General features: G+C 45.7%; 1 protein-coding gene across 2 annotated transcripts in view; it reads left to right on the top strand.

The window, feature by feature from the left end:
• Positions 1 to 12,700, top strand: part of LOC124000130 (zinc finger protein ZFPM1-like) — a 106,603-nt gene extending 93,903 nt beyond the window's left edge. Inside the window, exons 5-9 of one of the 2 annotated variants that reach the window (XM_046306298.1) lie at positions 4,000 to 4,105; positions 4,827 to 5,051; positions 5,926 to 6,156; positions 6,342 to 6,584; positions 7,700 to 12,700. In XM_046306298.1, the coding sequence (XP_046162254.1) occupies positions 4,000 to 4,105; positions 4,827 to 5,051; positions 5,926 to 6,156; positions 6,342 to 6,584; positions 7,700 to 10,158 (3,264 nt within the window). In that variant the 3' untranslated portion in view covers positions 10,159 to 12,700. The remainder of the gene's footprint in view (positions 1 to 3,999; positions 4,106 to 4,826; positions 5,052 to 5,925; positions 6,157 to 6,341; positions 6,585 to 7,699) is intronic. The other variant, XM_046306307.1, reaches the window with a different exon arrangement.
• The last annotated feature ends 889 nt before the right edge of the window (positions 12,701 to 13,589 follow it).

Genomic DNA, 13,589 nt, shown 5'->3' on the forward strand with positions numbered 1-13,589 from the left:
TTTTCTATATTGGCTTGTTGTATATGATACATGTTTTTAGTACACTAAGCTCATGTATTAATACACACGTGTATTTGTGTGGAGAAATCTAGTGTGTGTGTGTGTGTGTGTGTGTGTGTGTGTGTGTGTGTGTGTGTGTGTGTGTGTGTGTGTGTGTGTGTGTGTGTGTGTGTGTGTGTGTGTGTGTGTGTGTGTGTGTGTGTGTGTGTGTGTGTGTGTGTGTGTGTGTGTGGTGCGTGTGTGTGTGTTCGTACCCGTGTGTGTGTTTAATTAGTGTGCGTGTGTGTGTTGAGAGAGAGTGTGTGTGAGAGGCGGATGAGAGTAGGTTTCTGATGTTTATCTTTCTTCCTTTTCTTCTCTGTATTTTTGGAGGATTCACAGTGACCTCTTTGTTTGGGACAGTGAGTACCCCCTCCATTCCCCCCTTTTGGGAAAGAAAACATTTCCTGTAAGGGAGAGATTGACAGAGAAGGGCAGACAGAGGGGTAGGAATGAGAAAGAGAGGGATGAGAGAGAGCTTGATTAGCCATACAGTACTGTAGAGAGGGAAGGATGGGAAGATTAAGAGGTAAATGGGAGGAGGGGGTGAAAGAGAGCGAGAGGAAGAAAGAGTATGAATGAAGACCAAGCCAACCGCAATGGTCAAAAGGCCTATGATGGAACTCAGTGGAAGTCAATTGAACAGGCCAGGAAAGAAGAGACACTGTTCTACCTTCCTGTTCTTTTCTTCTCAGTCTGTCCAGCTGTTTCTGGTTCATACAGTACATTCAAAAACCCTTGATGACATCATTATCCAGGATGCACATATTGAAATTGAAGATTGACCAATCAATCCATTGGTTTTCTCAGTTTCTCATGGGTCCTCAGAGAACAGTATTCTAAAGTTGCTTTAATCAACAGGGAATATTAATCAAATTATGGTAGAAATTATGTATGTATGTATGTATGTATGTATGTATGTATGTATGTATGTATGTATGTATGTATGTATGTATGTATGTATGTATGTATGTATGTATGTATGTATGTATGTATGTATGTATGTATGTATGTATGTATGTATGTATGTATGTATGTATGTATGTATGCATGCATGTAAACCGTAAAAATCGACGTAGTACACACACTGTTTAATAGTGGTATGAAGGCTAAATATACTGGAGGATGGGTAGGCATTTTATTATTTCCTCTGCTTTAATTGAACCGTATATAAAGCTGAATTGATCTGAGTCGGGGTTAGACTTGGGGTTAGTGCATGGAAAGGTTTCTCCCTTCATTTCCACCTCCAGAGGAGAGCGTTTGGGGAGAGAGAAAATTATATTTTCATTTTATACTCAGCAATGACCAGGCTACGGAATGAACGAATAGAGAAATGAAATCAGTCGAGCATCATTTGCATTCAAGTTTTATCGGCGTGAGAGGAGGGCGTTTTTGGGAGTGATAAGGAGAGGGCGTCGCAGACTGCGTTGGGGGTGGGGTGCATGTGCACGTAGGCTTTGTGTGTGTATGTGTTGAAGGTGGATATGGGGAGGCTGGAGGGTGTGTGTGGGGGTGGGTTAATATCAGACCAAATAATTAGATTCGCTATCGTCTCGGCGGCAGCAGTGCGGGGATCAGGCAGATTAAAGCCCGGCTGTGCTGATTAATATTCATGAGGGACGAGGGTCCGGACGAGGGGGCTTAGACTGCGCCTCAAAGACTTCCTCACTGAGGGGCTTAAAGCGCTCTTAAAGTGCCTGGGTCCTAGGGAGACCGCCAGGGTGAACACAGGCAGTGCTGAGCAACATTAACTTCTCCTCTTAGTCTTTTAGTTCTCCTCCTAAAACCCCTCCCTCGCTCTCTCCCTGCTCCTTGGGAAATGTGTTTCAATCAGTGGGTCTGGCCACTATGAATTGTGGGATAGTTTACGGCAGTAGTGGTGGAGTGGGCTGCCTAGTAGGTGGATGTGTTGTGTTCAGAGGTAAGAACTTGCCATTTGATGATGTTTAATTTGATACTGTGCTTGTTTAAAATGTCCTCCAGGCCAGAGAAATGTGATACTAGAGGCTTCTCTGCTCCTCTTAACTCAAGCATCTTTAGCGGCCATGGCCTCTGTTGGCTTTGTTAATTACACATCCTAATCAAACTGTAATCTTGCCGCATGCCTTTTAGTTTTCATTATCTGTGTTGGTTCCAGACAGCATTTAAAGTCCCAGTGCAGCCAGGGCCCAAAGCCTGATCAGAGTCAGCTAAATCATCATCTCCACCTCATCTTCGCTCTGGTCGTCTCTGAGAATATCTCAGAGAGAGATAGAGGTAGATAAAGATGCTTGGATAGAGATTATTATTATTATTTTTGTGCATTTCTTCATGCTGTCCAAAGACCCTCTTCAAGTTGTTGTATGGCTCTATTTTTCTGTCTCATACACTTTCCTTCAAAGTCGGACCACACTGGCCTTTTCTTCAGTGAATACCAAAGCATCATGATAGATAGATTTGTGATAAATTAGTCTGAAACAAATTAGCAGCACTTATAGCTCAGACGGCTCCAGCATTGGGTTCCAAATTAAAACAAAAGAAGCCGTATCTCTACATCAGCGCAAGTTCCCCATGAAATACAATACGCAGCGTCTTTAGGCTAGAACAGACTGATTCAGAAATAAACTACACTTTCCTCCCTCGCCTCCCAACTTGCCCCATACAGTATACACTCCTTTACACAAAAACGTTCCACTCATATTCTCTCTAAATGTTCCAGTCAATGTGGTACCATGTTGGAATATGTGTACCCCTGTCGCAAGCAGATTGACTGACTGACTAACTGGCCGTAGTTCTCCTGAAGCAGTCTGTCAGGGCTGCTGCTGATGCATGACTGCTTCCACCTAGTGGAGCCAGAGTGTTCTGTATGTCCTCAGGCCTCCATGCAGTGGTAGCACCTATAGTCCTTGTGCATCTATACGGAAGTTGTGAAGCTCAACCTAATGCTACTGTGTCTTATTCCATACTCTCATAAATGTATTATTGAACCTCACAAAGACTACATTTTACTGGGACTGCTGTAAGTTATTTGGTTATGAATGCACAATGCTTATCTGTGCCATAACACACGGAAGTACGTAGATGCGTGTGGGTAAGTGTCTCATGGGGACACACGATGTCTGTGGGAGTGATTGTCAGGTGGAATGCTCTGTGAACTTCAGCTGAACAAAGACAAGATTGTGCAGAGGATGGCACAGGTGTGTGTTTCTCTCTGGTGTGCCCTACTCTGGCTACAGCCTCACTTACACATGTGCCACCACTGACACACATTCTTTCACACTCATACACACACACACACACACACACACACACACACACACACACACACACACACACACACACACACACACACACACACACACACACACACACACACACACACACACACACACACACACACACACACACACACACACCGCGATATTATGACCTCCCTCTAATCACAATCCTTTTGTCCCATCATGTATTGAGAGAAGTTCCTGAGAGGGCGTCTGGGTGAATAGGAGCACTACGACCTCATCGGTTCTCCTTCCTTACCTTTTCTTCTCCTTTCTCCTGGGGTCTCTCTGTTCCTTCCCTCTTTCTCACTGCTGCTATTTATAGCTCTTTTCTGTGAGTCTTTGTTCAGCCCGTGCCCCTTCCTGTCCCTCTATGCTTCTGATTGCCCGTGTTAAGGGGCTTCCCCTTCCCACTGAAAAAGATGAGTCCTTTTATTGCACGCTATGGTCAATGTGCTTTAAAACAGTAAATTCAGAGGACGTTGTCAGGATTAATTCATTGTTAAACCTCACTGTTCAGTACAGTTGGTCTTTGTCATCAAATGTAAAGAGGAGTATATTTCTATATATAAAATGTTTGTCTGAATAGACTTGGCAATTTATGTGAGAATCAGAAGATATGTGATGTTAGATGATAATTGTCATTTGACCCTGTGTTTCCAGAACAAATCTGACAGCCTCTGTATGTTTATTTGTATGTCAGCAGATCTCCAGGCTGACGTTGGTGTGTGAAGACGATAACGGCTGGCTCAGTAGAGTCCCGCTAACATCCGATGCCACAGCTGCCAACTGTACCATCTACAGTCAAGGTAGTTAACCAACAGACCTGATCCCAGAAATGCCAAACCATCAACACAACCCACATACATATAACACACCATTTACACTGTTACATTCTAGTCATTTAGCAGACACTCTTAAACGAAGCAACTTACAATCAGAGATCTCTTATCAGAGTGACCCCATAAAGACACCATACAGAGATCTTTTTCACCTACTATAGATTAGTATACATTCCATAGATATCATACTGTACGAAACCATGTATGTAGTTCTAGTACAGGCCCCAGGTGTGATGTGTGTAGTTCTTGTACAGGCCCCAGGTGTGATGTGTGTAGTTCTTGTACAGGCCCCAGGTGTGATGTGTGTAGTTCTAGTACAGGCCCCAGGTGTGATGTGTGTAGTTCTTGTACAGGCCCCAGGTGTGATGTGTGTAGTTCTTGTACAGGCCCCAGGTGTGATGTGTGTAGTTCTAGTACAGGCCCCAGGTGTGATGTGTGTAGTTCTTGTACAGGCCCCAGGTGTGATGTGTGTAGTTCTTGTACAGGCCCCAGGTGTGAGTAGTTCTGTGAGGTGTGATGTGTGTAGTTCTTGTACAGGCCCCAGGTGTGATGTGTGTAGTTCTTGTACAGGCCCCAGGTGTGATGTGTGTAGTTCTAGTACAGGCCCCAGGTGTGATGTGTGTAGTTCTTGTACAGGCCCTAGGTTTAATTTGTGTTGTGCGGCCCTCTCGCTCTCTCTTTTCTCCAGGTGAGGAGCTGTATTGTAAGGTGACCCAGGACATCTCCACAGGTGACAGTCTGTTGGCCACACTGTCTCTCTCCTCCGTGAAGCAGCTGTCCTCGTCTCAGACCCAGGATGTGGTGGTGAAGGAGGAGCCTACAGGTGTCTACCCAGCTTCTCTCCACTCTGAGATACAGCTCCTCCCCCAGCAGGCTGGGATGGCAGCCATCTTGGCCACGGCAGTTGTCAACAGTGAGTGTCAGCTTGCCAAGAATAATGTGGGTGTGTATGTGTGTGAATGTGCATGCATGTATTTGTGTTCTTCGTGCCGTTTAGTCATTAGATGCGTAGACAAACCCTACACGTGTACAGTTATACATTTTCCATGTAAACAACAGACACTGAGGGACTCAATGAAGACCAACAGTTCACCATGCCACATTTCCTCATTCACCCAGTACACCAGAAGGTGGCAGTGTAACTCCTCTGCACTGCCTTGTCTCAGAGATAGACTACATGGTAATTACGTTCACGCTCCTTCATTAAGTCCCTTATTGGCAGTGTAGTGTTGTCGGCAGCAGGAGCAGGCATGGACATTCTGTGATGAGTGCATGATTAATCACCATATCAAGCTAAAGGGTAAAACATGATCATCCGTATCCCCGCTTCCTGCTGTAGGAGCACTCTCCTGAGGACTGTTGGTAATTATGGACGTTATCAAAAATAGCCTGTAACACCAGCCCTGACACCAGATCAGTATGATTACCCCGCACGGGTGGGCGCTCGCTCCCACAACCTCTGTGCTCTCGTTGCCTTGGAGACCCCGGAGCAATATCGAGTGCTTGCTCGTTCCGCCACTGAATCGATCATGTGACTGGTGTGAAACAGGTGTGTGTGGTGATGTGTGTATACACATGGATGAACATCATGTGTACATTAAAGTGTATGTACTGAATGTAACATTTTAACGCTTAGCAGTGAAACGTTGAACATGCCATTTTTAAAAAGAATGAACATACGCTGCTCTCTTTCTTGCATTGTTTTTAATTATGTATGACAGATTTGATAAATGATTGGTTGTTGTAGGGATAGAGTTTACAGTTGTGTTTGTGTTTGATTGGTCCAGAGGACATCTTCCCGTGTAAGGACTGTGGGATCTGGTACCGCAGTGAGAGGAACCTCCAGGCCCACCTCATGTACTACTGTGCCAGCCGGCAGAAGCAGCAGGCCTCCTCCTCCCCCCCACTGGACAAAGCCAAGGAGTCCTACCCCAACGAACGTGTCTGTCCCTTCCCACAATGCAACAAGAGCTGCCCGAGCGCCAGCTCCCTGGAGATCCACATGCGGACACACAGTGGTGAGACCTGTCACAATACATTCCTTTAGCTCTTTCTCATAGCAGACCAAGGATCGAGTGAGAATATGCGTGAATATTCCTCTTTTAATAATAGCTTGTAACAGACTTTCTTTCTTCAGCTGTTATTAGGGGAGGACAGTCAATTTAGTTAAAATATTAAAGATATACATGTCCTGTGCCTGTAGGTGAGCGTCCTTTCGTGTGTCTGATCTGCCTGTCAGCCTTCACCACTAAAGCCAACTGTGAGCGTCACCTGAAGGTACACACGGACACGCAGAACGGAGTCTGTCACGGCTGTGGCTTCGTCTCCACCACGAGGGACATTCTCTACAGCCACCTGGTCACAAGTCACATGGTGTGTCAGCCCGGCTCATGCAGTGAAGTGTACTCCCCCGGCCCCGGCCTGCCCAAACTGCCTCTGTCCACAGGTAAACACACAGACAGACTGGATCATGTTGTTTACTATCCCAGTGAGAGGATAATAGCCCTGCCTTTACTTCAGAACAGCAACTACATAGAGGACTACATCAAGCTTGTGACTCTACAAGCTTGTTGGATGCGCTTGCAGGTTGTTTTGGTTGTGTTTCAGATTATTTTGTGCCCAATAGAAATGAATGGTAAATCATGTATTGTGCCCGTTTGGACTCACTTTTATTGTAAATAAAAATAGAATAAGTTTCTGAACATCTGGGTGCCCACTTTGATTGCAGATAATCAAAAATGAATTGTGAATAATCTTGATTGAGAAATTTACAGATGCACAAAGCTCATACCCCCAAATGCTAACCACCCCTGTTATTGGTAACGGTGGGATGTTAGCATGTTTTGGGGTTATGACATTTGTGTATCTGTACATTTCTCATTCATGATTTTCTGTACTCATGGTAGGATCCACATGAATGTATTATATATATATATATATATATATATATATATATATATATATATATATATATATATATATACTGTATGGCTCATTTGGTAGAGCATGGTGATTACACCCCCAGGGTTGTGGGTTTGATTCCCGAGGGCACCCATTTGTAAAATGTATGCACACCTTACTAAGTCGTTTTGGATAAAAGCGTCTGTTAAATGGCATATCTCATTATTATTCTATTACATCCAACACATTTGTAGACACGCTAGATGTTGTCATTGAGTGCTACGAATATGGGACCAAATACTACACTTTTAACCAAATGTAATACGCTATAAGTGAATTTGTCCAAATAGTTCAGATGGGGGGACTAGATACATAAAGTGCATTCATTTCTAAAAGTAAAACAGATATGAAAATACCCTCAAATAAAAGGTGACTGTGTACAGTCACCTTATAAAATATTTGATCTCAAATTCAAAATGCTGGAGTATAGAGCCAAATTAAAAGTTGTAGCTTCACTGTCCAAATAAATACATTTGGGAGTGTATGTATATGAAGATTTGGTCCTATAGGCTATAGTGCATAACCACCAGTGATTTCATGTCATGTTTAATAGTAGAAAACACATTTCTAATAATATGTCTCTGTCACTCTCTGTGGCAGGTCTAAGTCCTGGAGACTCCGGTGTTGTGTTGAAATGTCAGGTATGTGGCCACATCACAGACTCGCCTGCTCAGCTCCAGCAGCACGTTCGCACACACCTGGAGGTGAGAGTCCCGGCCGAGAGGAGCCCCACACCCCGCCAGACCACCCCCTCCTCAGCCGACCACCCTGAGCACCTTGACAGGGAGCCCCCCGCCTGCGTTCCCCACCCTGACTCCTCCAGCCCTGGGGCCAATGGGAGCTCAGCCACCCCGCGAGGCTGCAGCCCACCTGACCAGCTCCCCACAGACATCAGGATTAAAGAGGAGCCGCATTCGGACTCTGAGAATGAGAGGCAGGAGGAGGAGATGGAGGGGGAGCGGGTGGAGAAGAGCCGTGGACACAGAGGTACAGGCTCCTCTCAGACCTCCACCTCCCCTAGGAGTCCCTCTGCTGTGGCTGTGAAGGCAGAGCCAACCAGCCCCACCCCTGGCTCCAGCCCTGCCCACCTGGGAGGAGCTGGCTCAGTGCTCCCTGGAGAAGATGTGTTCCTACCCCAGTACATGTTCAGCCAGGAACCAGCCATCCTACCCCAGGCCTCAGAGATACTGGCTAAGATGTCTGAGATGGTCCACAGCCGGCTGAAGCAGGGCCAGGTCCCCCCTGGGGCAGCGCCAGCCTTCTACCCCGCTGGCACTACAACCACTGTCCAGAAGGGGGCCACCTGCTTCGAATGTGACATTAACTTCAACAACATCAACAACTTCTATGTTCACAAGAGGCTGTACTGCTCCAGCAGGCACCAGCAGGGAGACATGGCTGGCCCAGTGAAGGAGGGGGCGTCGGGGGCCACAGTCCCATCAGTTGGACACGGTTCATCCCCTCAGGCTGGATCAGGTAGTCGGGCAGCCTCAGCCTCCCCCAGTGACTCAGATCCTGTTCCAGGCAGCACCGCCACACAGGGCAAGCTGGTGGATGTGAAGAGTGAGAACCCTGGGGTGAAGGAGGCTGTGTCCTCTTCTTCCTCTGAGGGGGAGGGTGGAGGAGGAGGAGGCCGGGCCAGCGAGTGCAGCCAGAGTCCCAGCGGCTCAGCAGAGGACCAGGATGACGACCCCACCAGAACCTTCTGTCAGGCCTGCAACATCCACTTTAGCCGCCATGAGAACTACACAGTCCACAAACGCTTCTACTGCGCATCGCGCCACGATCCGTCCAACCAGCGGTCAACCGCCGGCAAAGCCACCTTCCTGCCTCAGCCCATCCGAACACGCAAGAGGAAGAAGATGTATGAGATCCACATGGCTCGGACTGAAGCCCTGGCCAACGCTGCTGCTGCCTCTCTCTCTGCCCCTGGCCTGAGCCTGGCTGTGAAGCAGGAGGCTGCTGCCTCAGTGGAGAGGGTCCTGGAGTCCCCAGTCCCAGCCCTAACTCTGGGCCTGCGTCCAGCCACCTCCCGTAGTACCAGCCCTGACAGAGACGGCCCCATTGACCTGAGCAAGAGGCCTCGTCTAAGAGAGGCCCAGCGGGGCAGCAGCATCCCTTCTCTGCCCCTCACTGACTACCACAAGTGTACCGCCTGCAGCATTAGCTTCAACAGCATTGAGAACTACCTGGCCCACAAGGCCTACTACTGCCCAGCCACCACCCTGCAGCCCCACACTCTGGAGACGCTCCACAGGCTGAAGAGACCAGCATCCATCTCCCCCAAGAGCAGGGCCCTGGAGCGATCAGACGTCCACTCTGAGGCCAAAGGGCTGCTCACAGAGAAGGCTCCTCGGGGGGCCTCGCTCAGCCCTCACCTCTCTGCCTTACCTGGCTCTGGCTCTGAGGCTACGTCACCTTACAGTGTCCCTGCAGCCAAAGGCCCAGGTTCTCCCTCTGTGGTCTGCCCCTACTGCCCTCCCAATAGGGCGGTGACCTGTGACCTGGTGGAGCACTTCAGATCCATGCATGGCCTGGTCCTGAGCCTGGAGGGCCAGCCAGCCGTCATCAGCCCCAGCCTGAGCCCTAGGGATGGGACCCCTGCCACCCCGCCCAAGCTGGTCCTCCGGGCCTGCAGGGACAGCATCAATGGCCGGATCAGAAGGGACACTGTCTCCCCATCCTCTCCCCTGGTGAACGGTAGCCCCCTGGGACACCATGCCGGGGGTGGCGGCTCCCCCAAGGCAGCCCCTCCAGCTGTGTCTCCCACCAGGTCCCTCCCCCTGACTGTGTCCCCTGTGCCTGAGGTGCTGAGAGAGGTGGGGGTTCTGAATCACCAGGTTGCTGTCACCCTGCTCCCAGACAAGGCGTCCCTCACACTGGGTCTCCCACTCCCTGTTCCGGCCCCTCCCACACCCAAGACCCTCCTGATCCCCCCTGTGCAGAACGGTAACACCCGCTTCTGCCGGCTGTGCAATATCAAGTTCAGCAGCCTGTCCACGTTCATAGCCCACAAAAAGTACTACTGTTCCTCCCACAGCGCTGAGCACGTCAAGTGAATGGAGCCCCAGTCTGTGTCCCCTCCAAAGCCCAAACCCAGCTATCCATTCTTGTCAGTGCCACCAAGGCATGGCACCATCTCTGGACTGTATGTGTTTGAAAGTGTGACTGTTACTCGCCAGGCACTGGGTCGCTTCTCGCTCCCGGTATTGTTACTATGTTAACATATTTCTCCTTATGGGTCAAAGTTTCTATTACACTAAGAGCTGAGATGCGCTACCTGCACACACAGTTGTGCCCACGTATCCCTTCCCACCCACCTCAATAACTGAAACCCAGCCCTCTTTCTCACCTCCAGGGTCCACAGAATGTTGAAAATGTGACTTTAGAGTCAACATTTAGTCTCCTGAGCAAGTTTAATTGAATTGTTTGTATTACAGTCATCTTTATTTGATTATGATTGTTTGGAGCATTTCTTGCTGATGGTGAAACTCGCTTTTCCTGAGCTGTTGATGCTCTAGATCAGTCAGTGAGTGGGGACAACTATTGTCCCCCAGGGCCCTCTAGTGGAGCTGACTATCTCCACTCTTTTATTTCTACTTACCTGTGCATAGTGTATGATGTTTTAAAATAATTCTTTATGCTTTTGTTTGAACACTGGCTGTTTTGCTAACTAGAAAGCTAAAGCATTTTAGCTGAATTACAGAAATGAGTATCACATGGTTAGCCTACCAATTACAGAGGAAATATTTGCAAATGGATAGATTTGGTTTTCCTAAACCACAATTACATTCTCTTAATGGAAGGAAAACATGTGAACTATTTATCTTGAGTCCTCACTGATTTAATGTCAACAGAAATCTACCTAGCGTCTGAAAATATTTGTATTTTTTATTTGTATATTTTTCATACTGTTCAAAGGAACTGTTTCAATCTCGGCGTGTAAAGGTGTTTTTGTATGTGTAGATATGTAATATCTTTCACAGTAATCACTGGGATGACACTGAACCTTATTTTCCTTATTGTCAGAATTTCATTCTTCTGCTCTTTATTCATCGGGAAAGGTTAAAACTTTTCTGTTTTCCTCCAGTATTTGGTCATTAGGTACAGCCTATTTTGCCAGATAAACTATGTGATGTAAGTTCTAAACTGGTATTATTATTGCGTAGAAGGAAGGTGATTGGACCTGAGTACCAGGATGAAGACACAGCACTTCCTCTTCCTCTATGCCCCCCCCTCCCCCATCAGACCTGACCCTTAACCCACCAACCACCTACTGTATCATTATATCCCTACTCTGCAGCTGCTGCTTTAACACCATCTGACTTATGTAATGCTTGAATTAGACATGGGATCAGTTTAAATCAATGTGGATTTATTGACAGCTCTTAGAGCAGTGGTATTAAAAGTCGGGGGAATTGGCATTTTTTTGGGGGGGGGGGAAAAAATTAAGAGTATTGTATGGGACAATATACAAATATGTTTGAGAACGACAATTTAAAAAATAAAACTGTTGATTAAATGTATTTTATTGGTTTCTTTTCATTTTTATAAGAGATGAAAATGCAATGAAAAAATGCAATTGTTGTTTGTTGATGTAACGATATAATTTTCCAGATTTTAAGGCTGTGTCATTAGATTTGGTGTGGGGTCGCAAGAATTCTGGCAGAAAGATTTGGGACCTTGTTGAAAAAGTCTGAATACCACTGTCTTGTAGTGTGTGCTCATTCTGTTTTGTTTTTCCAGTAATTAATTTTTTTTAAAGTTAAAAAAGGGAGGTGTAAGAGAGAGATAGACAGGGACAGCAGATGTATTTCACAGATTGTTGAGAGACGTACACAGTAGATGGCTCCAAAAACGGTCATGTGTAAAACACAAACACACATGCATCCTTGGTTTACAAAGTGGTGTTGAATAGACCTGCGAAATGCAATCTTTCCTCTGTCAGAACTTGCTATACTGGCACAGCCTTACCGTAGGACTGAGTTTGTTCTGTGCTCCACTATCCTCACCTCTAATGATGATTTGAATGGATCTGTATGTTACTTGTGATGTCCCCTTTCCTTCCCTGTGTTACACAGGCAGATGTTTCTCTGCTCTAAAAACTGGAAAACAAAATGGTGGTGAAATTGAAAGTTGAGTATTTTTGCTCTGTTGTGGTTTTGAACAGTGCTGTTTCAGTCATATCTTACCCAAGAGTGTTTACAATTGCATTGCTTCCTCTTTTCTCAAAAAGATTAGCATTTTCAACAAGTCACAAATTGAGGAAATCAGTGCTGAAAACCATTTTGAATCCCATTTATATTGCACTGTGTTGTTCAAATGTGCTGAATGTTTTCGTTTTAGAGGCTTTTTTGTAAGGTATTTATGTTTTTACAGCACTTTTCCTCTTCTAAACTAATCCCTTGAAGGACTTGCTGATCAATTTCAACCTTTTCACGTGAACTAAAGTTAATTAAAACATTTTGTGAATGATTACAAATGTCAATAATGGAAAGTAATAATGAATGTCAGACTTTTCTTCTTTCTTTTGTCAGTTCCACTACACACTTGTCCAAACTATGCATGGGAAATAAACGTCCTGAGAGACATTAAACAGTTTCAAACTTCTATCTTCTTTCACATTGACCTGGTCCACCCACAATTTACCTCTTCTCCTTTTATCTCTCTTGGCTTTTATAATGCTTTCCACAATAGATTTCAGGTCACACAAATCATTTATCTTTTTATATAAATTCTTGTGTGCATTTCTGTGAATATGTGAGCCTCAGGACTCGATGAATCATCTCCACAGTGCCGACATGCTTTTTCTCACGGAATGATTGAATTATATTTCCTGTTGAAGAACTGTATTATCCCCAAAGTCTCAAGGCTATGCCTATTTAGTACTAACGATGCGTTCAGGCTCTACTATTCTTCTTCTATAACTAACAGAACGTAAGTTGTGGACATACTGAAATCTTTCATTTGAATTCGTCTCTCTACTTATCCATTTCCCACAGTGAGTTTGAAATGTGTTGAAATTGAACATTTTCACCACGACAAATGTTTACTCTAAATTATGGAAAAAGAACATTAACATCCAGAGCAGCATCCATATAATTTTTCAGAAAGCTTGTCGATTCCTGGGGTCAGTATCGACTACAGTCAGTATTGATGGCCAATCAGCAAAAAGCTCCTATAAGCAACAAGATGGGCTATTTGCTAAACATTGTCACATCAGATGGATAGATTGTGCAAGTCAATTGTTAGCAGCAGGAATCACCAATGTTATTAGGTGAGCGGCACTCTTGTGTGAATCTAATTCTGTCTTATTGACCTTTTAAAGCCAAATGCCACACTCAGAGCCTGTATTATCATGTTATTTTTTCTGGGTAAAAACTCTTGTTTGACAGTTCCCAATACCATGGAGTGGAGCAATGACCACTTATCACAGTAGACACACTCTTTAGAGTGATTGCTTCATATTGTTGACTGATTCTAAGCAATC

The sequence above is a fragment of the Oncorhynchus gorbuscha genome, linkage group LG02 (genome assembly GCF_021184085.1).
Source record: "Oncorhynchus gorbuscha isolate QuinsamMale2020 ecotype Even-year linkage group LG02, OgorEven_v1.0, whole genome shotgun sequence".
Classification (NCBI taxonomy): domain Eukaryota; kingdom Metazoa; phylum Chordata; class Actinopteri; order Salmoniformes; family Salmonidae; genus Oncorhynchus; species Oncorhynchus gorbuscha.